The following is a 23,819-nucleotide window of genomic DNA, read 5'->3' as shown; positions in this document are numbered from 1 at the left end:
GCTGATGTTGTCCTCCAGCCATCCAGGTGGTGTACAGCCTTCGAACATTGTCCTTGAAACGTTTATTCAAGGACACGTTCAAAGGCTGCAGTATCGATGTGAGGCCGCCCAGAATCACTGCCAGATCTGTGCGCAGCTCTTTGAGCTCATCTCGTACGCGGTCTACTAGGTGCCCACGAAAACTGTCCAGGACAAGCATGGATGGCAACAACAGACCACCCGGCCGCCGACCCCTGACTGTTTTCACCCAATCCACCATGAGTTCCGCGCTCATCCAGCCTTTTTCCTGGACTCTGACGTAGATGCCTTGAGGGAATTTCGCCTTTGGGAGCGTCTTACGTTTAAAAATAACGTAAGGTGGTAGCTTACGCCCATCCGCTGTCACCGCCAGCATTACGGTGCATCGTTGTTTATAAGCGCCAGACGTTCTGACGATGACGCTCCGTGCACCTTTCTCCTCCACTGTCGTGTTTCACGGCATATCAAACCAAAGGGGGGTCTGATCAGCGTTGCCGATCTGGGACAAAATGAAGTCTTTCTGCTGTCGGAGCTTTATAACGAAACTGTGGAAGTCCACCACTTTGTCCTCATATGCTGCGGGCAAGCGCTGGCACAAGGTAGTCTGCCTTCGCAGTGCGAGGCCATGGCGCCGCATGAAACGAGTTGTCCATCCGGAGCTGGCTTTGAACTCTTGCTTCAATGCCCTGCGCTTAGGCTATTCTGCGCGCCTCAGTCTGCACAATATCCAACGACACAGCACAGCCGTCTTGTCGTAGCTCCCGTATATGCCGGACCAGTTGCTCTTCGACGTTCGGATACCTGCCGGTCTTGGCACCGCGGAAAGCCCGTCGTGTCTTCTTCGTCACCTTACGTTTTTCTTCTTGGTCCCTCCAGTACCGAATACTGGTTTCTCCAATGCCGAAATGCCTGCTTGCAGCCCGGTTGCCGTGCTCCAGCGCGTACTGCACTGCCTTCAGTTTAAACCCAGCCGTGTAGCTCGCGTACTTCCCCATGGTGGAACCAAAGTTCAATACACGACCACAACATACGCACACCGCTTGCAAAATGGCGTTTCTTTTTCTCCGATGGTGGTGATGGCGATCGAGCCCCCGACGTTGTACACGTGACCTCCAAAAAGCGCGGCGATTTGGGGGGTATCAGTAATTGATGGAACAGCCGTTTTTTTTTTCGCTCATGGACGCCTTTTTTTTTTCAAGTTTTATTTCGACAAACATGTTGGTTAGGTCATTGCACTTCGAATTTTTTTTATTTGCTCGTCGATTTGCCTTCTTTTTTTCTTCAGGGTACGGGGACCGCGTTCCAACTGTACCGCTGGGGGGTAGAACCGTTTCTGATCACGGCCAAGTTCGGGGTGCGCCTATTATGCGCGGAATTAAAAAAAAATCGAATTTTCCGCGACCAAACTAGGGGTGCGCCTATTATGCAAGTGCGCCGATTATGCGAGTAAATACGATATGTATTTACTCGCGTAATAATCGCACTCGCATAATGACCGCACCCCTAAACTTTGTCGTCTAAATTCAACGTTTTTTTTTTTTTTTCCGTATAATGATCACAACCTGAACTTGCCGCATCGACATGTCATGTGCGAAGTCTAGCTGAACGCACCTATCATTGTTTCTGTGATCTGAAAGCGGGCATCACTATGCTAATGCCGTAAATTTACGTACTTAAATGAAAGCATTCCTGATTAAGATGGAAGAAACTGTTTTCACGCGTGTGACGTACTCACAACCTCCATAACTGACGCAAAGAAGAAAAATAATGCTGTGGCTTCGCTTCGTCAGCCGCCATGTTTGTTTTGACATCCCACTCTGTTACAGCGGCGGCCGCCTGTTGGTCGACCTGTGTTCATCCCGCAGCAATGTTTTTTGTTTCCTGAAACCACTTTTTTTTTGTGTGCTTTGTGATCATCTGTTGAAGCGTTGTTTCACCATGGGGCGGTATGCGAGCTTCACTGCGGCGTTCAAGCTGAAGGCGCTTGACTACGCGCTAGGGCACGGGGACCGCGCTGCCGGCAGACATTCCGGCGTAGACGAAATCCGGATCCGATATTGGAAAAAACAGCGCGACATGCTCATGGCTACCAACAGCACGCGATGGGCTTTCCGTGGACCCAAATCTGGCAAGTTCCCAGACATTGAAAAGGCAGTGCTCGAATATGTGAAGGACAAGCACAAGAACAGTTATGCAGTGTCATTAGACATGATACGGACGCAAGCGTGCAGTTTCCCGGAGGCTCGGAATAGCCACAAAGGACATCCGCGCCAGTTCCGGCTGGACGACAAGCTTTATGCGGCGGAATGGACTGTCGCTGGCTTTTACAACGCGCTCTACGGCATGGAAGATGACCCTCTGTGGGAGAGTGAAAACGGTGCCGGTTCCGACAGGTAACCGTGCGGCGACGACACTGACGCCAGTGATGCTTCAGAGTCTGAATGAACGTTAGGGGGGTAGGAGAGGTAAAAAATAAAAGGGAAGTGTGCCATGCATGTAGCTCCTGCGTAATGCGTGCATTTTATTACAATGTTAAGCCTTAATTTACTTTTATTTTTGGTTATGTTCATGATAGCTACTGTAAGCATTCTGATTAGCGACTTTTTCGCGTTTCCGGTGCTCAGAATACATTTTCACGGAAAATTTACCCCGCGTAACGATCGCATCCCGAAGTTGGAGTCAGTTTCTTGAAAAAAAAAAAAAAAAGTGCGATCATTATGCGAGTATATACGGTACCTGTTACTGCTTGTCTGTGATGGCTACATTATGGGACGCGAAGTGACTTGTGAACGATATGATCACTTCTCCACGCCTTAATGTCAGTTCGCTAACAAATATGTGCAATTGTTGACGGCATGTTCATCTTTCAACAATGGCGATGTATGCAGTGGCGAAGACTGATTAGGCTGAATATATTGTGACAAAAAGTGGATTGCTGAAATGGATTGAGCATCAGGGCACTTTGGAAAAGCTGCATAGTGTTTGTCGTGACAAGAAATATTTTTGGACTATAAATGGTCTACAATGTTGTGTAAACTAGAAGAGTTGGGGGACTTTTGTGCAGTTGGTGCAAGCTTTACTCGAATATGCGCAACAAGGCACAGGAAGATTGCACTGTACCTAAATGGCACAATTAGCACCACTGTTCTTTCCGATGTCATACAGTGGAAAACATTTTAGTTCAACATCACTAGCAACATGATTGACCAGAACAAATGTTATACGAAATATGTCCTCCCACCGTGAGGCAGTCCCTGGCTGCAATGCTGGCCGGGACTGGCTGACGCCGAATCCTCCGTGGGCTGGGCCTGCTCAGGGGGGCTCCACAGGCACCTCTTCTTGCCACTGCTCTTCCCCCTGGCCTCCAGCTTTCGCTTCTCGGCAACATGCTCGTGCGAGACCTGCCGAGCATGGCTTCGCAAGAAATAGCGAGGCGGCTCGCTATCTGCCCGAGCGTTCACTGGGGCTGGGCTGTGGGAAATTAATGTGCACATTTCTCTCTTTCTGCCTAACGTAAATTTGAGCAAGTAGAACTGCAATGCCAGAATTTCGCTCTTTACAAACAGGCTCTCTCTCTTGCACAATGTCAGCTTACTGAAAGAAATGACAAGTTTAAGCTTCAACCCCGGTAAATGATCAGCTTTGCAGAAGTACAGACATCACATTTTCAGAAAAGAACAAGTTCAGCACAAATGCTATACCAAGCTTGATAAATCTCAATGGCTAGGCGGGTGTGAATCAATGTATGCAGTTTCCTGGCATACTTTCTTTGGCATCTAAAGAGCAAACTGGAACTAATGAGCTACAAAGTGAGCCTAGTGCTCCGATGTATCTGATTTAACTGCCATATTGTAGGGCCACACCGAAAATATTTTCTTTGTAGAAGTGCACAAATATATGAAATACTTTTCTAACAATTTTTGCTACCCTGTTTGACTGGCACTAGAATTGTACTATTCGAAGTATTCGAAACACAGTCGAGCCCGCTTATAATGAACCTGAGCGTGACGTGGCATCCGTTCGCTGCATCCTGAAGTTCATAGTAAATGAAACAAAGCTTTTAAAAAAAGTTGCGAGTGAAAACACAAACTTTTCGGTTCAAAAAATGCGTGACGCTTGTGTATCGAAGAACAGAAGCGATAAGGGCGGTCTCGAGTTCATTTAAAACGGCAAATTGCTCGTTCGCCGAGGCCCGTGGCATAAGCTGCATGAGGCACTGGCTCCAAAGTTCAGTCGTTCTCGCAATCCGATTCCTACAAATCGCTCTCGCTACGTACTTCATTCACAATGCCCCAACTTGTGCACGGTTCCGCAGTGTCGGCATCATCATTGGCCGTAATTAAACCATCACAACAGACGTCCCCCCCCACTCTCGCAGGTCAGAAAATGCTAGAGGGAGCCGATTTATGCGGTCGTCTAAACATCGGCTCCTGCTTGTTCACCTTTTTTTTTCTGTGAAAGTTAGCTATGTGTTTGATTCCTTTTGCTCCAGTTGACGCCCGAAGTCTTGAAGACGTGTAAACAATTTTGTCACGGGGATGGATCTTTTACCGAATTTTGAAGGACTTTTTTGTTAGACCACACTGTGGCTTGCTAGGCCTAAAGTTAGGCTTAGCTAAGCCTAACGAACGGCTCAGCACATTTCAGCTTTCAAGATAGCTATGCAAGTCACTGTGCAAGGGGAGGACATTTCTCCTGAAGAATTCCAGTGTTCTGGATGGACAACGGCGCTTTGTAAGCGTAAGTCAACTAAAGCACTCAGGGCGGGCGCTGAAGTTCAAGGCCCACCATACAGCAAGAACGCTGACACCCGATCTGCCGCCAACGTGAAGAAATGCCTACCCAAAGCGTCAAGGCTGCCTCATCTACCAAGGAAGCATTTTCAAATCATTGTTAGGCCTTGGGGAGGCCTGAACGTCAAGAGTACCAGTAACGTCCGGATTTCTCAAGCCCTCTCGACAGCGGCGCATTTCCCAGCTGCGGATATCGCAGAATACATCGTTTGTCGTAACGCTGTGCAGAACATTGTTGTGATTAGTACGCCATCGCAAGCCAACGCTAAGGCCTACGCAAGTCTAGAGACCATCACCGTTATCAACGCAGGGTATGAGGTTAGCTCTTACATTGCTGCGCCCGACAACACATGCATGGACATTAGAAACATTGATAGGGAAATTGAGGACGAAGAGCTCAGAAGACTTCCTATTCAACCGAGGAATCTGTTCTCGAAGTGTGGCGAATCAAGAATTCTACCACAGTCGTTATCCTCTTTGAAGGACTTCCGAGTCCCAAATTACGTCATGTGTGGTTCCAGCATAGTCAAGTGCACCCTCTACCGACGGCATACTGACGTCTGCTACACCTGTGGTAGATTAGGCCACAGAGCTGAAGTGTGTCCCACTCCAGGAAATGTTATCTGTCGAGGTTGTGGAATCACCTCCCCTGGCGACCAGGACGTTTGCTCACCGAAGTGCGCCTTCTGTGGAGGGCCTCATCCAACGGCCGACAGAACCTATACACAAAGATTTGAGATACCTTAAGGGGGGACGCGGCTTTGGGATCGCGAAAAATGGCAAAAAAAATCGATTTTTTGAAACTCAAGTTTTCAGTTTCTGGAACCCTTTTTCTATCCGATTCCAAAATATCTACACTGAAAACCGTGCAGAAGTGCTTCGGAAAATTCGTTTCACCCACCTAGGTAGCAAAAATATTTCTGGAAATGGCGAGAAAACGGCGATTTTCACAAAATAATAGCTTCGCTATGCTTGGGCCGGGAGCCGGCTTCTTGGGCTCATCGGAAAGAGCATTTTTCCGTGTTTAACTTTCCCACCTCAGCTGGCTCCTCCCTTTGACAACAAGCGAGCAAAAAGCAAATGTTTGAAGGTCGTTTTGAGGCCCTTGATTGGCCGTGGCTGCCATGTTGCCTCAGCTTGCCTCGCCATTGGCCCGATGCTCGCTCCGGGAGATCGTCGTCTGCTGCTTGTGCGTCGCGAGGACATGGCTCTCGAAAATCGCCACTTCGTGACGTGTTCATGGCTTGATAATCACTTAATTTATAACTACGCTTTAGTTACGAGCAGTAAGCGGATGCGCGATCAGGTTACTACGAGCGTCAGCGCGGTCTACGAGCGCCGCGCGTCATTGAAGTCGTCTTTAGCCCTAACTTCGCCGACTGCGGGCAGGAACGACCCGCTAGCGCATTCGTGGCGACGTGTTTCTTCACAAGCAACGAAGCTGTAAGCGGCGGCACGACCTGATTACTACGAGTGGCCGCACCGGATGCACGATCGGATTACTACGAGCGGGCGCGCGGCGGTCTACGAGTGCGGCGCGTCATCGGAGTCTGCTTTAGGCCTAACTCCGCAGACAGCGAGACTGCGGGCAGGAACGACGCGCAAGCGCACTCTTGGTGACGTGCTTCTTCGCAAGGAATGTACCACATCACTCGCTAGCTCCTCCGAATATTGTACGGGCATTTTACGCATCGGCAGCGGACAACACAGTCAAGCTCGTCATCCCCCCCCCCCCCCCCCCTTCACTGCCAAGGATCGCTCGGAACAGCGGCTAGCAGTTTCGCGCGTCGTCATTCGAAAATGCGATGCCAAGTGCAGTGCGGGCCGATTTTTTGTCTTCGTAGTTACTCATTTCGCGGATCGTCATCGAACGCCGCCGGCAAGTGCATTACGCGCCGGCTGCACTGTCCACGCGGCCGCGCACCCCACGGTCATATGGAGTGCCGTCAGTAAGCTTTTGTGATGCGATTCAGACGTGCTTGGAGCCGTGCTTGATGTCTCCACGAACGTCTATGAATGTTCCAAGGTTAATGAATCGCTGTAGATTAGAATTTCCGCGACCGGCTGTAAGATGATGCGTTTCACGGCTAGAGCGGCGAAAGAGCATGTGTAAATCAGGGGCACGAATTTTTATATGCCCGTTTCGTGTCATTACTTATAGTGCTAGAAATTCCCGTGCCACCAGTCTTCTGCCCATAACTTTGTTATTTTGAAAGAAGGCATAGGCCGTCATGGTGTGATCCATTTTTCTGATGCAATAAAACCTCTCTCCAAATAAAAAAAAAAGTTCAGTGAATATTTGTAATCAAGTACTTAACTATGCTAATTACAACTTCAGCACAAAAAAGTATGTTTAATAATTTCAGTATATGGTTTTATTCAATTACAATCTTTTCTGTCATACTTATCACACCACTCCTTCATACAAAGAACTTTGTTTGAAATTCATACTTGTTCTTTGTAACTCATGAAAAGGAGTAAATCGTGAAAAGAAGTCAAATATCACAACACAAACCTGAGATCACAATTTTTAGGTGTCTTAGAGATGTAAAAAAAAGTTGAAACTTTAAACGCAGCTTTCTCAATACTGTTTTTTTTTTTTTTGACATTATGCTCAGCCCCTCCACATGGTTCAGTGAAGAAATAATTTGTTTCTCGTAAAGTATTTGTGGTATCGCTTCAAAATTTTTATGAAAGCACTGTGAGGTTATTCTTAGTGTCTGTGCCAATTTTCATCAATATCCAACGAGAAACAAAAAAGTTCATTGAAAAAAAGCCTGTCGAAAACTTCGACAGGCTTTTTCTCACAAGTGTGTTTTGGACATTGTGCATTGCTCGTGGAAAGAGTAGCACGAGAATGACTGGACCGATTTTGATTCTGTTTTTTTTCCCTGAATCCCTGAACACTGCTTGTGGGTACAGCAATCTTCAATTTCTGTTTTGTGGCCCTGTTATTTTTCTAGATGATTTGTCCGTGCCATTGTTTCTGACAATGTGTGTCGGCAGCCATGATGATCTCTAAAAAAAAAAAAACGAGAACTTATTAAAAAATTTTGAGAGTGTCATACCCTGTAGCTTTCTTTTGAGTAAAGATCAACATCATTCGCAGCTTCCTGGCATGTTTTGTTGCAGCGCTAGGCTTTCCACGAGCAGACCATGTAATTGGATTGTGTAGCATTATGTAACTTGAGAACTACTGAAGCTATCATGATGAAACTGCATATTTTCCTATTCTAGACACTTATGAGTATGCATGCCGAATTTCATTGCTGTAGGTCAACAAATAAAAAAGTTTTTTTTCAAAGCCACCTCCCCCCTTAAATCGTCAGACTGTGCAAGAGAGAGAGACGCGACTTTGCCAAGAACTTCCCACCGATACATGAGCTGTCCGAATCGACCAACAAGTCCAGGTCCCAGTGCAGGAGCTCGAGGGGGCGCTTCCGATACAGGAGTGGTCCCCGATCCACAAGCATTTCTCAGTCCCGGAGCTGTTCCCGATCACGGGGCCCGGCCGTCAGCATTCAGGTGCCTGCTGCTATAGCGACCGAGTGGGCTGATCGCGTCAAAAGCTCCCAGAAACAGGTGATGGGGGCATGCTGCCAGAGCAGAAATATGATATAATTTTTCAGCTGGAAAGGGAGAATGCTGCACTAAAGGAGGCGACCGCGCAACTTAGAGTCGAGATAGTCGCACTTAAGAATGCTAATAACGCCAAGAGTGAGGCTCCACAACCTCCTCAGGTCACTAGACTCGAAACGCCCATTGAAACACCTATGGATTGATTGATGTGGGGTTTAACATCCCAAAACCACCATATAAATATGAGATGCTGTAGTGGAGGGCTCCAGAAATTTCGACAACCTGGGGTTCTTTAACGTGCACCCAAATCTGAGAACAAGGGCCTACAACATTTCCGTCTCCATCGAAAATGCAGCCGCCGCAGCCGGGATTCAATCCCGCAACCTGCGGGCCAGCAGCCGAGTACCTTAGCCACTAGACCACCGCCACTAGACCACCGCGGCGGAGGAACGCCTATGGAAACGCCCGTGGAAACGCCTATAGAAACGGCCATGAAAACGCCCGTAGAAAAACCCGCGGGGACGCCCGTTGAAACACCAATGAAAGTGCAGTGTACTGTTGTCCAACGAAAACAGGGCTTTGACAAGGCACGCACTTCATGAGGAACTGCAGTTTTAAAACTGAGATCAGAGACATGTTCCAGTCACTTAGCCAAACAGTCGCATTGGTTCATGTTAAGGTCGATACCTTAGCGGACAAATTCAGCGCACTGGATGCTAAGGTCAATACGTTGGATGCTAACTTCAGTGCGTTGGACGCTAAGGTCAACGTGCTCGAACGCAGGCACATATTTTTCGAGCCTAACCAGGGCGCGTCCGCCTAAAGAATTCAGGATTTGGCAAGGGAACTGCTGGGGATTTACCTGCAAGAAGGCAGTTCTTCAGCAGTTCATTCGTTCTCACTTTGAAAAGCCGCACGCCATTTCGCTTCAGGAGACGCTTTCGGATTCTGCCATGCTGCCGGGTTACACATCTCGCGCACTTCATGGAGACAGACAAAGGGGCATTTGCATGTTTGTATCTAAGGGATACACCAATATCTCGCATGATCTTTCAATGAACATTAGTAAGGTGGAACACTTATTGGTGGAAATTATTTGGGGGGGGGGGGGGGGGGGGGTCATTTCAACAGTAGCGTTTTCATTCTGTATATATATATATATATATATATATATATATATATATATATATATATATATATATATATATATATATATATATATATATAGTTCACGAAATGACTCGAGACAAATGTTTGCGGCACTCTCGAGTAGGGCTGTCACCAGGGCTGGTATCTCCCCGCTTGTGGTTGCGGGTGATTTCAACACTCCTCATCAGGCTTGGGGTTATCTGCGGTCATCCTGTAAAGGTGAGGATTTGTGGCAAGCAGCGGCGAACTTAAACCTCACCCTGGCCACGGACCCAGATGATGATGATGATGATCATATATGTGGTTTAATGACGCCAAGGGCCATTGATGGCCAAAGAGTGCCAGGAAATGATATCGGATGAGAGCAATGGTTATGTTAAATGGCTGTAAAAGGGCCTAAGATTCTGCGCTCTAAAGGTGCGTAAGACATATTTATTAAAATCATGAAAGTGAAGTGAAGCATGCCAGGTGAGAATGAGTCTTACATTATGATGACGCCATAGAATAGGAGTGTTATATTAGCACCAATACCTCGCAAGCGCCCTTGGTCCCAAGGGCTGGGAGACAGGTGCTCTCTTTGGATGTAGCATCCGCAGCAGCAGCCTACTTTCAGAGCCTGTGCTACTGATCACTTGAGTAGATAACATGGAAAGTTTTTACTTCCTTTAAGAATGCGTTCAATGCATTATATTTAAAAGGAGGTTCGCGACCAATAAACATAGCTGGGTGAAGGGGTATGTGTTCCTTGTACGCTAGTGGAAAATGTTTTTTCCTGTAAGCCTCTAGCTCAGAGCATTCAAGGAGTATGTGGGGTACGGTAAGTGGACGACCACATCTGTGACAGCTGGGTGGGTCACCACCGGACAAAAGGTGTGCGTGCGCGCTGTGTGTGTGTCCTATTCTAAGCCGACAGAGACTGACCTCTGTAGGGAGTGTTTTCGACGTGGGTAGCCAGTTACCGAGATATGGTTTAATCAAGTGTAACTTGTACGAGTTTGTAGATCCCATAACTTCTGCCAGTAAGCCCTGCGCTTTTTTCGTATGTTTGGTTTTAGGTCCATTATAGGGACAGCAACTGAAGAGTTGGCAGAGCTTCCGTTAATTGACGTGGCGAGCTGGCCGGCCAACAAATTTCCTTCTATCTCGCGATGTCCTGGCACCCAGCACACGACGATATGTTGCTTGGAAGTATACGCCGCGCAGAGTACTGAATAGAGGGATATAATTATAGGGTTTCTGTGTTTTGCAAGATTTTTCAACGCTTTTACGACACTCAGGGAGTCTGTGTATATAACTACCCTTAGCGTATTCAATTCTTTGATGTGTTTAACGGCTACAAATAACGCGTAAGCCTCGGCTGTAAAAATGCTTGTGCTGGCGGACAGAACGCCGGCATCCGAGAAGGATGGGCCGACCGCCGCATAGGACACGCCAGTATGGGACTTGGATGCATCAGTATAATATTCTGGACAGTCATATTTATGTTGCAGCTCTAAGAAGTACATCCGAATGTGTATGGGGGAGGCATGCTTTGTGACAGCTACAAAAGATGTGTCACAGTCTATGACCTGCCACTGCCATGGCGGGAGCCGCAGAGCGGGGGGGCTGAGGTGGTATACAAGCAGTGGGACATCTGTTTCTTCAGCTAGGTCTCTGACACTCAGCGAGAAAGGGCATGCCATTGCGGGTCGATTGTAAAAAAACCTGAGAGCTGGACAGGTCTTCGATGGTGGAATATGCGGTTGCTCACTGTTCGCATTTACTTTAAGGAAATATATGAAGGAAGAATATGTTTTCTGCAGATGGAGTGACCACTCGTCCGATTCTACATAAAGGCTTTCAACTGGGCTTGTTCTAAAGGTGCCTGTGGACAGGCGGATGCCTTGATGAACAGGGTCCAACACTTTCAGAGCGCTTTTCAGAGCAACATTTTCAGAGGCAGAGTGATAGACTATTGCCCCATACTTAAGGCGTGAGCGTATAATACCCCTGTCACACGGGCACTTAAATGTGGTGCATTATATGCACCACATTTCTTGCGGATTTTCATTCTAACTATTGTTGTTCTATACGTGCCTTGTAATTCTAGAAAGATTCGGAGTAGTGTGAGGAGCTCGATATGTGTTTGAAATGTGTGCCAAGAAAGTTGGCTTAATCCTCCAAGCTTTCCCCGAGGCTATTTACTAGTGGAAGGGAATACGTTTGTTGGCCCTTAATTTTCTTTACCCGATTCCACACTTTTCCCTCATCTGTGTACGAGTTGATACTCGATATAAACTTTGTCCAGCTCTCTCATCTAGCTTGTCGACGCGTTCTCCTTGCCTGCGATTTGACCCGCTTGAAATTTTTCAGGTTTTCTGCTGCAAGGGAATGGTGAAGCAATGCCCATGCTTTGTTCTGAGTGGTCCGTGCTTTCCTGCATGCGTCGTTCCACCATGGGACTCGCCGTATAGAAGACATGCCGCTCGTTTTGGCAATACATTTAGATGCGACATCAAGTATAAAAGCTGCAAAATACGTGACAGCCTCATCTATGGTCAGGGCAGACAGCTCAGTCCATGTCATGTGTGTAAGAGTTCTATACCCTTCCCAATCAGCTGAGTCAATCTTCCATTGAGGAACCTGCGGGGTAATTGACCTTTGTTCAGCGCACTCAGGATGATTGGAAAGTGGTCACCTCCCATAAGGGTTTTTAAGAACGTTCCACTTAAAACAGGTAAAAGGGACGGTGATGAAATGCTAAGATCTATGGAGGAGTACGAGTTGTTTGCAAGGCTAAAATACGTAGGCTCCTTTATATTTAAAAGACATAAACTAGAAGAGAAAAAGAGCTGCTCAATGAGACGTCCTCGCGCATCACAGTGAGCATCGCCTCACAGGACATTGTGTGCATTAAAATCACCTAGAACCAGAAATGGCTCTGGGAGTTCATCTATTAATGATTCCAGATCACGTCTGTGTAGCTGTTGATGTGGTGGTATGTACACAGAACATATGGTAATCAGTTTATTAAAAAGTACAGCTCGAATGGCCACTGCCTCAAGGGCCGTTTGGAGCTTCAAGTGCTGGCATGCTATACTTCGATCAGCTATAATGGCCACACCACCAGATGACAGCATCCTCCCGGTCTTTTCGGGAAATATTATATTGCCGTAGGAAGACCTTGTGCTTAGGAGTTAAGTGCGTTTCTTGCACACATAGATAGCACTTTCGCGTTAAACTTACTCAGAAGTTCTTGGACGTCATCTAAATTTCTAAGTATTCCCCTTACGTTCCACTGAATGATTTTTCCGTAGTGGAAAAAGAAAAAAGGGAAAAAGTGCTGTGTGCACAGAAGACGGAGATTAGCTCGTTTTACAGGGCCTTTGTCAGGCCCTGTAATCGGCGTTCCGTCCTTTTTGGAGCGATCTAGAGAAGCTCGCCGCTCCTTCGGCGCTTCCTGCGCCGTTTGGCTTGAACTGGTGTCCATAGCCTCTTGTGAGACACTGGACGCCCGCTCTAAAAACCGATCTGTGCGTCGCTTAGACTTCGCCTCGATCAACGAAGTCTTTGTCCCCACCGAGCTGGGGGTCGATGAAGCCCCCTTGGCCTCGTGATTGCCCTGGCTGCTGCCAGAGCTTGTAGAGGTCACTGGTGTGGACAGGCTGAATGTGGGCAGGGCAGCGCTGGCTGCTCCCGCCATAGGGGCTTGTGGCATTGGCCTCGGCACGCTAGGCGCGGTCCGGGCAACTGCCAAGGGCCTTTGTGGTGCCGCCCCTCGTTGCACCACTTCGGCAAAAGGTGTTTTTAGTGCCAATGATAACGACACCCGTTGTGTTGCTTCCCTGAATGTGATATTTTACTTAACTTTTATAGTTATTATTTCTTTTTCTCTTTTCCAGGCTGGGCACGCTCTGGAGTATGCGAGGTGACTGCCTTCACAGTTAGCACAGAGGACGTCGTCATGACTACATTTATCAGCACTGTGGCCGGTTGTGCCACACTTAGCACACATTAGCTGTCCTCGGCAGCTCTGGAATGCATGACCAAATCACTGGCATTTGAAACAACGCCTCGGGTTTGGAATGAAGGGTCGGACATGGATGGAGTTTTACATAGCCAGTTTAGACATTCTCAGGTGGGTGGGTGGGTTGAGTTGAAGGTGAGTATCAAGTGCTTTGTTGCTATTTCATTGTTGTTACGTCCGATTTTGATGCGCTGGACATGCATTACACTTTGGTCCTTCCATCTATCAAAGAGCTCTTCTTCACTCAGTGTCGTCAAATTTTCGTCCGATACCACGCCCTTCACTGTATTCATGGTAGGGTGTGCGCTCACAGAGACGGGGATGTTACCAAAGGCTACGAGGTGCGAGAGTTTATTGTACTGTTCCTTGTCTTTTAATTCGAGAAGCAGATCTTCACTTACCGTCTTCGTGGCCTTATAACCGGTTCCAATGGTCTTTCTGAAGCACTTGGCCACAAGGAAGGGCGAGATTGCTCTACCTATGGTAGATGATTGTTCGCAGTGGAGGACATGGTATTTTGGGAAAGTTTCTCTGTTTTGGGGCCAAAGTAGTGAAGTTTCGTCAGTGCGTACCCTTTTCGAAGCACGATCAGTTAAAGAGGGGGTCGAGGATCCCATAGGAAAATGTGTATTTTTCGGTAACGGCGCTATCCACCCACCACGGAGTCCAACGAGGGGACGTGGCAGAGCATTTCTGCACAACACCAGCAGTACGCAGTTACTATAACCCAATATGGTTTACCCTAGTTTGGATGGGCACACAAGGTTAGCCCTTGCCACCAGGAAAAACAGAAGTAAATTGAAGAGAGGAGAGATCAGGAAAGATTGAAAGTAAGAGGGAAAGACGAAGATGAAGAGAGGCAGAGACAGGAAAAGGCGACTGCCGGTTTCCCCTGGGTGGGTCAGCCCAGGGGTGCCGTCTACATGAAGCCGGGGCCAAAGGGGTGTGTTGCCTCCGCCGGGGGGCCTTAAAGGTCCAATCACCCGACGTCGGCTCAACCCCTCGGATCCCCTTTACCCCGGACATGGCAAAGCCACGCACGGCTAGGCGTGGGAGGGAGCCAAAACTCTCCCCCCCCCCCCCCCCCCCCCCCCCCCCCCGTTCGCTCGGGTCTGTGGTGTTGCTACACACCAAACGCCTACTTGCGCAGGCGCCCCTGCGGGGCCCCGGACCCAGCATTCCCGACCAGGATGTGTAACTCCTGCACGAGGGACTCCACGCCCGATCTTACCTTTGTTAAAAATGTTGAATCTGCTACTTGGCACGAATTATACGTGGATCTGGGTAGTGACCATAATGTCCTAGCTACCCATATCAGTGTAAAGGGCGAGCCCGTAAGAGAGTTTAGTTTCACAGATTGGGATTACTTCCGGCTTATCAGAAAAAAATGCCCGCAAGTTGGAGACTCAACCCCTAGCCTGGATCAATGGGCCGAACAGCTCAAGGGAGACGTTGGTGAGGTGACAAAAAAGATACACACGAATTTTGAAAAGGATAGGATGGACAGTTGCCTTGCGCACCTCCTAGAGGCCAAGAAATCATTTCTCAATAAGTGGAAGCGGCAGAGGCTCAATCGTTGGCTTCGCGAGAAAATTGCAAAACTTAACCGAACCATCGAGAACCACTGCCAGACGCTCTCTAGGCAGCAGTGGGATGAGGTGTGCAATTCTGTTGATGGCTAATTGAGAATAGGAGAGAAATGAATTTGCTAAAGCACCTTTTGAACAAGTCACATTCAAAGAGTAATCAAAGGCAAGACATTGCAAAACTCATACACGCCGCCAGACAGTTTGATTCTGAAGACGCTATACCGGATGGTTTGGCTCACAGATATTTACCCATGGGCTCCTCAAGCTGTTCAGACTACTCGCCTTACACTGAACCCCCATGCACTGAGCCCGGAGAGCCCTTGTCCACCAGCGACGCTTGGGAAGTTCTTCAAAACCTTAATGAACGATCAGCTCCGGGGCCTGCTCAAACATCAAATCAGACATCAAGCTGCTCAAACATCAAACCATAGACGTGAACACAAGCGACGTAACAGGCATCCTGGGTCTTGACTTGGAAACAGCGTTTGACATCATCTCTCACACGCACATCTTAAACTCCATTTCGGAGCTTGGACTGGGTGAAAAGCCTTTCACAGATACATCAGCTCTTTTTCGAATCCAGAAAGGCCACGTTCAATATCTGAGACCTCATAAAATCGACCCTATAAATCTGGCGATCGTCATCATCCAAGCTGCTAGCTTCAAGGCAGTCATCTGCGAGCTGTTCAACAACAGCATTGATGACTCTGCCTTCCCCATACTCAGCAACAGATTTTACTGGCATTGAAGCGAAGGCTACAGAGCCAAATCACATGCATCTTATCGCCATGAAACGTAGTTACGCAAAAGTACACACATTTTCAAAGTGAAATATAAAAGTTCCTTTTTTATTTTCTATGTGGAACAGTTCGAAACAGGATGCAGTGCACAGCAACAAGACAGTTGTATTCATTTACCTTAACGGGGTTCCGACACGTGAAAAGCCCTGTATCGTCGTCTTTTTACGAATACCTCAAAGACTAAGCGGCGCCCGAGTCTGCGTATACATCAAACGCTGATGGTGTGCCTCCTGCCACTTTTCATCGAGATTACGAGATGCATTACGAGATGCGCGTAAATTGAATTACTTCATGTAGGGCTACACGGGCAGAAATCTCCGCCCCCGTAGCATTCCTTTCAAGGACAAGAAAAGTTTTTGCCGAGTATAGTGGCCTCTTTCCTGACATGGTGCATGTATGGCTTCGTAGATGTGAACACTCCACAAGCGTGCTCAAGAGTGCCACAAACAACAAACAAGGACATAGTACGCACTCGGTGATGCTGCCTGCCCTGCCTGCCCTGCCTGCCTGCCCTGCCTGCCCTGCCTGCGTCCGTCCGTGTCTGTGTCTGTCCGTGTCTGTCCGTCCATCTGTCTGTCCGTCTACCTGTCTGCCTGTCCGATTGTCTGTCCGTGTGTCTGTCTGCCTGTCTACGACAACGGTCATGGACAAACAGACGGGGTGGCTACAACAACGGAGGGAGGATTGAATCGCAGCATAAGTGCATGAGGCTCGCTGCGACGCCATGTTCTCAAAGTATTCGGATAGTGAAAGGTGCAAAGCGCTTACATTTAAATCCGATCCAAGCCACCTCGTAGCTATTTAAATCCATCCGTTTTGGACGATTCTTCAGACCGTTCCTTCTCCTCCGCATGAGAAACGGACGAAAACTGACGCGCGACACCTTGGCTCACGTGACATAGAAGGTCACGGCATTCGTCACGGCTCAAATGAGCCAATCCCGTGCGACTCGATGGAGCGAAACGCCTCTGTCCGTCACGTGACGCTCTGTCACGGCATTTCCCCCGGCTCAAATGTGCCAATCACGAGTGACTCGATAGAATAGACCGCCTCCGTCCGTTTTTTGAACTCATATAAAATTGCACCACTAGTTCACGCTGTGCATGAAAGATGGCCTTCCAAAATCTCACACCCACAACGAAGCACCCAGCACCCAAATTTGGTTCCACGTTTGCTGCTCTTGATTAAGCTCGCCAGTGCGATTTAATTTGCACCCGTTATCAAGTTTTCTAGGACAAAGTGCCCGATGCAGCACGCTAAGTTGCAAGACTGCAGGCAAGGCCTAAGGAGTACTAACTGCAAAACCTCTTCATAGTGGTTACAGATGTGCAGTATGGTCCCGAGGGATAGATAGTACAGAGAAACCTTTCAATTATGAATGCACAGCCTCGCATCGTTTACGAAACCGAGAGCGTACATGTGCAAAATTCGAGTTCGGGTTCGCGGTCAGCATGGGTTTCGACATCGCGCATACAGCAAGCAGAAATTCAGTTGCCATGCTGCAAAGAAATCTGGCACATAAGTGAGGAGCTTTGAAATGCAAGTCGGCAACTTTCTGCAAGGTTAATTTTTTTTTTTTTGCTGCATTCTTTTTCTCGGCAGAGTACTTTCACAACAAACCTTAGGTTTTGTACAGTTGAAAACTTAAGGCAATAATTTACTGAATTCTCAATCAATTCTCTCAATTCTCTGCTGCCGGTCCTACACGTCTTGCACATCAGGGCTCTCTAAATATCAAAGTGTACATGTTTGCCTTCAGCGACTTGCATTGTAAGTAAATGGTTTATGATGCAACGGAAAAGTGGTGCGGCTACCAGTGTGCAAGCGCATTCGTTTTCCTTGATCTACACATACAACCACGGCAGCATGGTGCATGCACATGAGGACAGATACATGCGAGTATGCTTCAGCCTCGAGAGACTGTGGTTTCATTTTCAAACTATGAAAACACACTGTTTGGTGTAGAATAGTGGAAATAGAGCAGGCTGTAGCACTATCGATCATTCAGCACAGCTGTCACATCACTGCCTTCTCTCACAGCCCTTGCGCTAGATGGCAAATGAGCTGTAGCACTTGACGCATTATCGATAACAGATTTCTATTAAGAAAAACTATAGAATACCATTGAATGTTCAGGTATCTCTAGCAAACACATGAAAAGTGAAGCAACATCACTGCAAAATAAACAAAATAATTTAAAAACAATATGAAAGAATACGTACGGAGAGTCCTGTACAGATGACTCTGAGCTGCAATGGCGAGACCCACACCAGCGCGACGACGGCCGCCCTAAGAAAAAGTAAGACCGCAAGTTCAAGTTGCTAAGCTACACTGAATGACAAAAATGCTTTGACGACATGTAAAAAAAAACGCATTACATGATGTCCAAGCAGCCCACTTTTCTATTGTTTGAAGAGGTCAATTTCTTTGTTACTATACAGGCGACACCTTAGGTGCATTAGAGTTGCTGACCACAGGTGCCGTGTCTCTGCCCTGCTATTCCAGGAGAAAGCGAACAAAGAAAGGCAAGAAAGAAAAAAGGTCGTGAGTATGTTCTACACTAGACTGTACAGACACAAGCAACACTGTAGTATAGACCACAAATGATGCTAGTAATTGTCTACAGACATAGCTTACAGCTACTAATGCACCATTCTAAAAAAATTATCAGTGAATTAACAAGGCACAGATACAGCCATAGTCTTCATGAGGCAAGCCGTCCTCATCGAAGTTGCTAGTTGCACCCGGACCACTGGTGGCACATTGTGTTCTTTGCACGGCAGCCATAACGCATAAGAAGGATCTGCAGCAATGGTGAATACACAGTGAAATTTCAATGCAACAAATCTCAAAGAACCGCTAAATATTATCCTTTATTGTGAAGTCTTTTTAAAGAAAGTAATAAAAATTTGCACAAAAATAGTAAACATTAACTCGTGAGCCGCATACCCATGCTGTGTATACATTATCGAGCAACCACATTATGCTCAAATAAGTGCGAAAAAACAAACTCGAAGTAATACGGAACCAGTGCACGTTTATTTGAAAAAGAGGGCAGTCTATCTTGATGTGAGCAGCTCGACTGCTGGAAAATAAACTATTACGGTAAGCAGGCGCGTCCTTCTTGCGCACTGCGAAATGTTAGCAGTTAATACGAATTCTTCACGTTGGTTTGCGTGCACTGTTTCAACGTCGTATTTACTCTCATCGCAGTTTCCTTACCACAATGGATGATACGGATCTTATCGGTCATTAGCTAAGCTCGCATGCACGCTTTGTGGAAGCACTGTAGGTTGTGTGAGCGTTTGTACAGCATGAGCGAGTTATTATCAGAGACTTCAACCAATAGGTCTCGTATTGCATTTTTCACCGTCTAAGCATTCCTTTCGTGCCGTTTCCGTAGCTCATCTTGAATGTTTAACCACCAACAAAAAGACTAGAAACCAGCCCGCATGTCAAGCTGCCTGACAAAAGCAAGGATGACGGGGTAAAGGCTAACTTGAAAAGCAAGTTCCAGACGATGATGATGACAACAGGGCTATCGCACAATTGAATAGTGCAGGCAAAGAGAAATATGTCAGCATTCTCATCATGACGAGAGTGGCAGCTACGGAGCTGGGCATAATGTTTATCGCCGTGAATAGCTTCTTAAAGTCGTCATTCATCATTTTGGAGTGTTCTGAAAATGTAAGGGAGACAAAAGTCGATAAATTATTCTGAAACATGCAATATTCTGAACAATTTGTAGTGGTGAAACATTTTTACAATAAACCAATGGACATTTGGAAGGGAATTTTCAAAAAAAAACATTATATTGAGGATTGCTATAACGAGATTCGACTGCATAGTGTAGTACTTTCGAAGAAGTGCTAAAGGTTGATAATTTGAACAACCATGAAAAAAAGAAGATTAAAATGAAGAATCCACAAAATGAAAGTAAGCTCATGCTATGGAGACAAATAACAAAGAAGTAAGGTAGATCCCCACCAAGGAACCTTTGTGTGTTGGGAGGCAGGCTTGATTATTTTGTTACAAACAGCAGTATACAAAAATTCAAAAGCTCAGTTATTACGAAGTTTTATAAGATGTCCATGGGCAATACAGTAATTTGACAATGAAAAGTGGCAAAGGACTTCATACTTTAGCCAACAGATGATTCATTGGCACAGTCATTTCCCTTCTTCCTTGTATAATGTGTTTTGCAAATTTTACTTGCTCTATTATCGCAGCAGCAGCTCAATATCTTCTTATTTTCCAGCATTGGTTTACCCTTGCTCTCTGAGCACTGGGTGGGTAGGTGCCCATTTGTATGCATTTCTTTTACTGAGAAATCATGTTCACACGTGCACATGTTGGCACATCTTTCCATTTGTGCTACACAACTTTAGCCACATGACAAATGTATTTCATATACCCCTTTAGCACTGCATTCTGCATACGATTTCGTGTAGTGCTTCTTGCACCCTGTTTTCGTGGCCACCTATGAACGTGCACAAGACTGCAAGCTCCTTAAGCATCAAAAACTTCACCTCAACTCCATGTCGTTTCCCAACCTTCTTGTGGTGGTACAGCATTGTATACACATGGGCCACAACTATATATGTCTTATCGACCTTCACCCTTCGAGAAGGAACATTAGAGTTTCTGGCCTTCGACAAAGCCCCTGCACCCTCGTAGCACAAGCACAGCCAAACTTTTTGAACTGGGCATGCGCAAAGGGGCATTGTCTAATACTGCTACAACAAAATTTTCGCCACGATGAATAATTTGCGATTCCCTGTCAGCTGCCCATCAAGTACACAGTTCGCCGGTGTGCCGCCGGGCTGGTGGGCTCGGCAGCACACCGGCGATGGGTCATCCTAACCCGCTTGATTTCTTCGCTACGCAGTTCTTCGTGCTGCCCTGGATCCTGATGCTACTGCAGAACTTCGACTAGCCTACCCGGTCTCCATTACCATGCGGCGCTGACCACCTGCCTGTGAACGCGTCACCTCGCCATGACGGGGAGCGCCAGCCCAGCCTGTACTGTGCACTGGAATGCGCGCATCACCGCCAAACGCTCTCACTACGGTTGCCTCGTGGTCATCAGCTGGCATCTTGGATTTCGGGCACGCTATCTTCCGACAGCGCCACCGTTCCTTGGAGCACCAATATAAACCCTGGGCAGACGCTCACTGTGCCTAGTGGGCTCGGCGGCACACCGGCGATGGGTCATCCTAACCCGCTTGACTTCACTACGCAGGTAACGAATTACCACTGCCTTTACGCTAAGCGAACTGGATGCCGATCATTACTTGTTCTGCTGAGCCCACGGCGCTCCATCTCTGTAGTTCTCGATTGTGCCAAAATGCCGTTGAAATTGTTATTAGCAGGTGATATTGAGACTAATCCTGGACCTAGGAATGAACACTGTGTGGTGTCTAGTGACATGCTTGATATACTGAAGACGTTGCAATCTGGGCAGTCGGCCATGCTTTAGCAGTTAGGTTCAATCAGATCAACCCTTGATGAACATGAAAAAACGTTCAATGACCTCAGCTCGCGATTGACCAAAATAGAATCCGACTTACTATCACTTTCAAATGTTCAGTCTCAATTTGAAATCATTGAAAGTGTTGCCACTAACAGCGCTGCTCAGGTAACTATGCTGTCTGACCGGATTAGCCACATGGAAAGCACATCCCGAAGGCGCAACCTGATCTTTTACGGGTTCAGTGATGTGCGAAACGAGGCATGGCATGTTAGTGAATAACTGGTTACTGATCTCTGTCACAAAAGCCTGGGCATGACTATTCGAAGTCGTGACATAGAACGTGCCCATAGACTCTGAGCTTATCGTGAGGGGAAATGGCGACCGATAATAGTAAAATTTGCCCACTTCAAGGATAAAGAAGCACTCCTTTCGTCTAGCAGTAAACTGAAAGGCACAGATTACGGCATCAGTGAAGACTTTGCCCCGGAAATTCGTGTAGCCAGAAAGCGCCTCATCGAATTTGGAAAAGCACAGCACTCCCCGTTTAAGCTCCGTTATGACAAGCTTATCTGTGGCAGAGAAACATACGTTTTTGATCAGGCTAAGCAGTTGGTTGTCGAACCTGAGGCCTAGCAACGGGCGCAAAAGCCACGAAGACCGAATCAGAGTGTTAAGCATGATCTCTCACTGCTTTACACTAACATTTGCAGCTTGATGCCAAAACGCGATCCGTTATACACCTTGATCTCTTCTTCTAGCAACGTCATTCTGTTGACGGAAACGTGGCTAACCTCTAACATATTTGACTCCGAGATTCTTCCTGATCTCTCAGATTTTGATATCTTTCGCAAGAACCACTTTGATGATAACCGTGGGGGCGGTGTGGCGATTGCCACACATCGCTTGCTTAAGTGCTCTACTGTAAATGTTAAAAATTCTCTGGAAATGGTTTGGACGTGCTGCCATGCCCCTTCACCGCACATGTTAATCGGCTGTTGCCACCGTTCACCATGTGCCGATAGCTCCTTTCTTTCGTCTTTTCACGAAGCATTGTTAGAACTAACAACAACGTATCCCAACACTCCCGTCTTATTATTCGGTGATTTCAATTTTTCTTCAATAGATTGGAGTAATGTTGCGTCATGTCTTGCACAAAATAACATGGCTGCAGAATTTGTAAACATAAGTTTGCTTTTTCGCCTCTCACAGCTGGTCAATAAACCTACCCGAGTAACCCAACACTCATCAACAGTCTTGGACCTCCTTTTCACGTCACACCCCGATAATATGCCCCCCCCCCCCTTCTTATGTATATCCATGGTTTTCCCGACCACAACGTCATTCATGCAACATTTCCTTGCAACATCTTAAAAAGCAAGAAATCTAAAAAAGTACTCACGCTATACGACAAAGCCGATTATTCCAGCATCAACCGTGAACTTTCCGTTTTTCACGAGAAACTTGCCCTTACATATCGGCAGCATTCAACCGAGAGCATTTGGATACTATTCAAAGCCAAAATGCTGCGTTTAATGAATCTTTACATCCCAACTATCGCTATAAATGAATAAGCCCGTTCCCCCTGGTTTAACAAGTCTTTGAAAGACCTAAGTAATAAAAAAGCGATTATTTTGAGTTGCTAAACGAACTGGTTCATCCTCGGCCTGGCAAAAGCATAATAAGGACGTTAAAGAATACAACTCAGTAAAAGCACGCGCCAAGCGTGACTACTATTCGACTACCATACCAAATATGCTGCAGTCTAACCCGCGCTGTTTTTGGAAAGCGATTAAGCCTGATATTAAAAGTACTATTTCACTATGTGATAACATGGGGGCACCCATTGCCGATTCCGAAGTTGCCGACGCACTGAATCTAGCGTTTTGTTCAGTGTTCACAAAAGCAAGTACAGATGCATTACCACACTTTCCATATTTAAATTTTCCTCCAATGGGGGGTATTGAATTCAGGGCAGAGGGCATTGTCAAGGTCATTGACTCCCTGAAGTGCTCTTCATCTTGCGGTATTGATGGAATCAACGCGAAAGCACTAAAAAGTACTAAATATGCGTGCAGTGCGATTCTTTGTATTATCTTTCAGCACTCACTTGACACAGGTACAGTGCCAGATGATTGGAGGACAGGGAAGGTCATTCCAGGCTTCAAAAAAGGTGACCGGTCTTCCCCTGGAAACTACCGTTCCATTTCCCTCACCAGCATATGCTCCAAGATCATGGAACACGTCATCTACTCTTAAGGGGAGATGCGAGTCGAAAAATCGCATTTTTAGCAAAATTTCTCGTATTTCCGATTTTTATTGCATTGTAATCTTCAAACATTCTTTCATCTGTGAAAATTTCAAAACTAAATTCTAACCGCAAAATGCAAAAAAATGTGTATGAAGGCATCGCGG

The 23,819-nt window shown here is 46.8% G+C and overlaps 1 protein-coding gene across 1 annotated transcript in view; it reads right to left on the bottom strand.

Moving 5' to 3' along the window:
* Nucleotides 1-23,819, bottom strand: part of LOC142786344 (uncharacterized) — a 121,107-nt gene that overhangs the window by 62,383 nt on the left and 34,905 nt on the right. Inside the window, exons 4-5 of the mRNA XM_075883973.1 lie at nucleotides 18,157-18,223; nucleotides 3,260-3,489 (exon numbers count right to left, since the gene is read on the bottom strand). Coding sequence (XP_075740088.1) covers nucleotides 3,260-3,489; nucleotides 18,157-18,223 — 297 coding nt within the window. The remainder of the gene's footprint in view (nucleotides 1-3,259; nucleotides 3,490-18,156; nucleotides 18,224-23,819) is intronic.

Source organism: Rhipicephalus microplus, unplaced genomic scaffold, assembly GCF_043290135.1.
Source record: "Rhipicephalus microplus isolate Deutch F79 unplaced genomic scaffold, USDA_Rmic scaffold_22, whole genome shotgun sequence".
NCBI lineage: Eukaryota > Metazoa > Arthropoda > Arachnida > Ixodida > Ixodidae > Rhipicephalus > Rhipicephalus microplus.
Note: the sequence above shows the minus strand (reverse complement) of the source record. Positions and strands in the feature narration are given on the sequence as shown.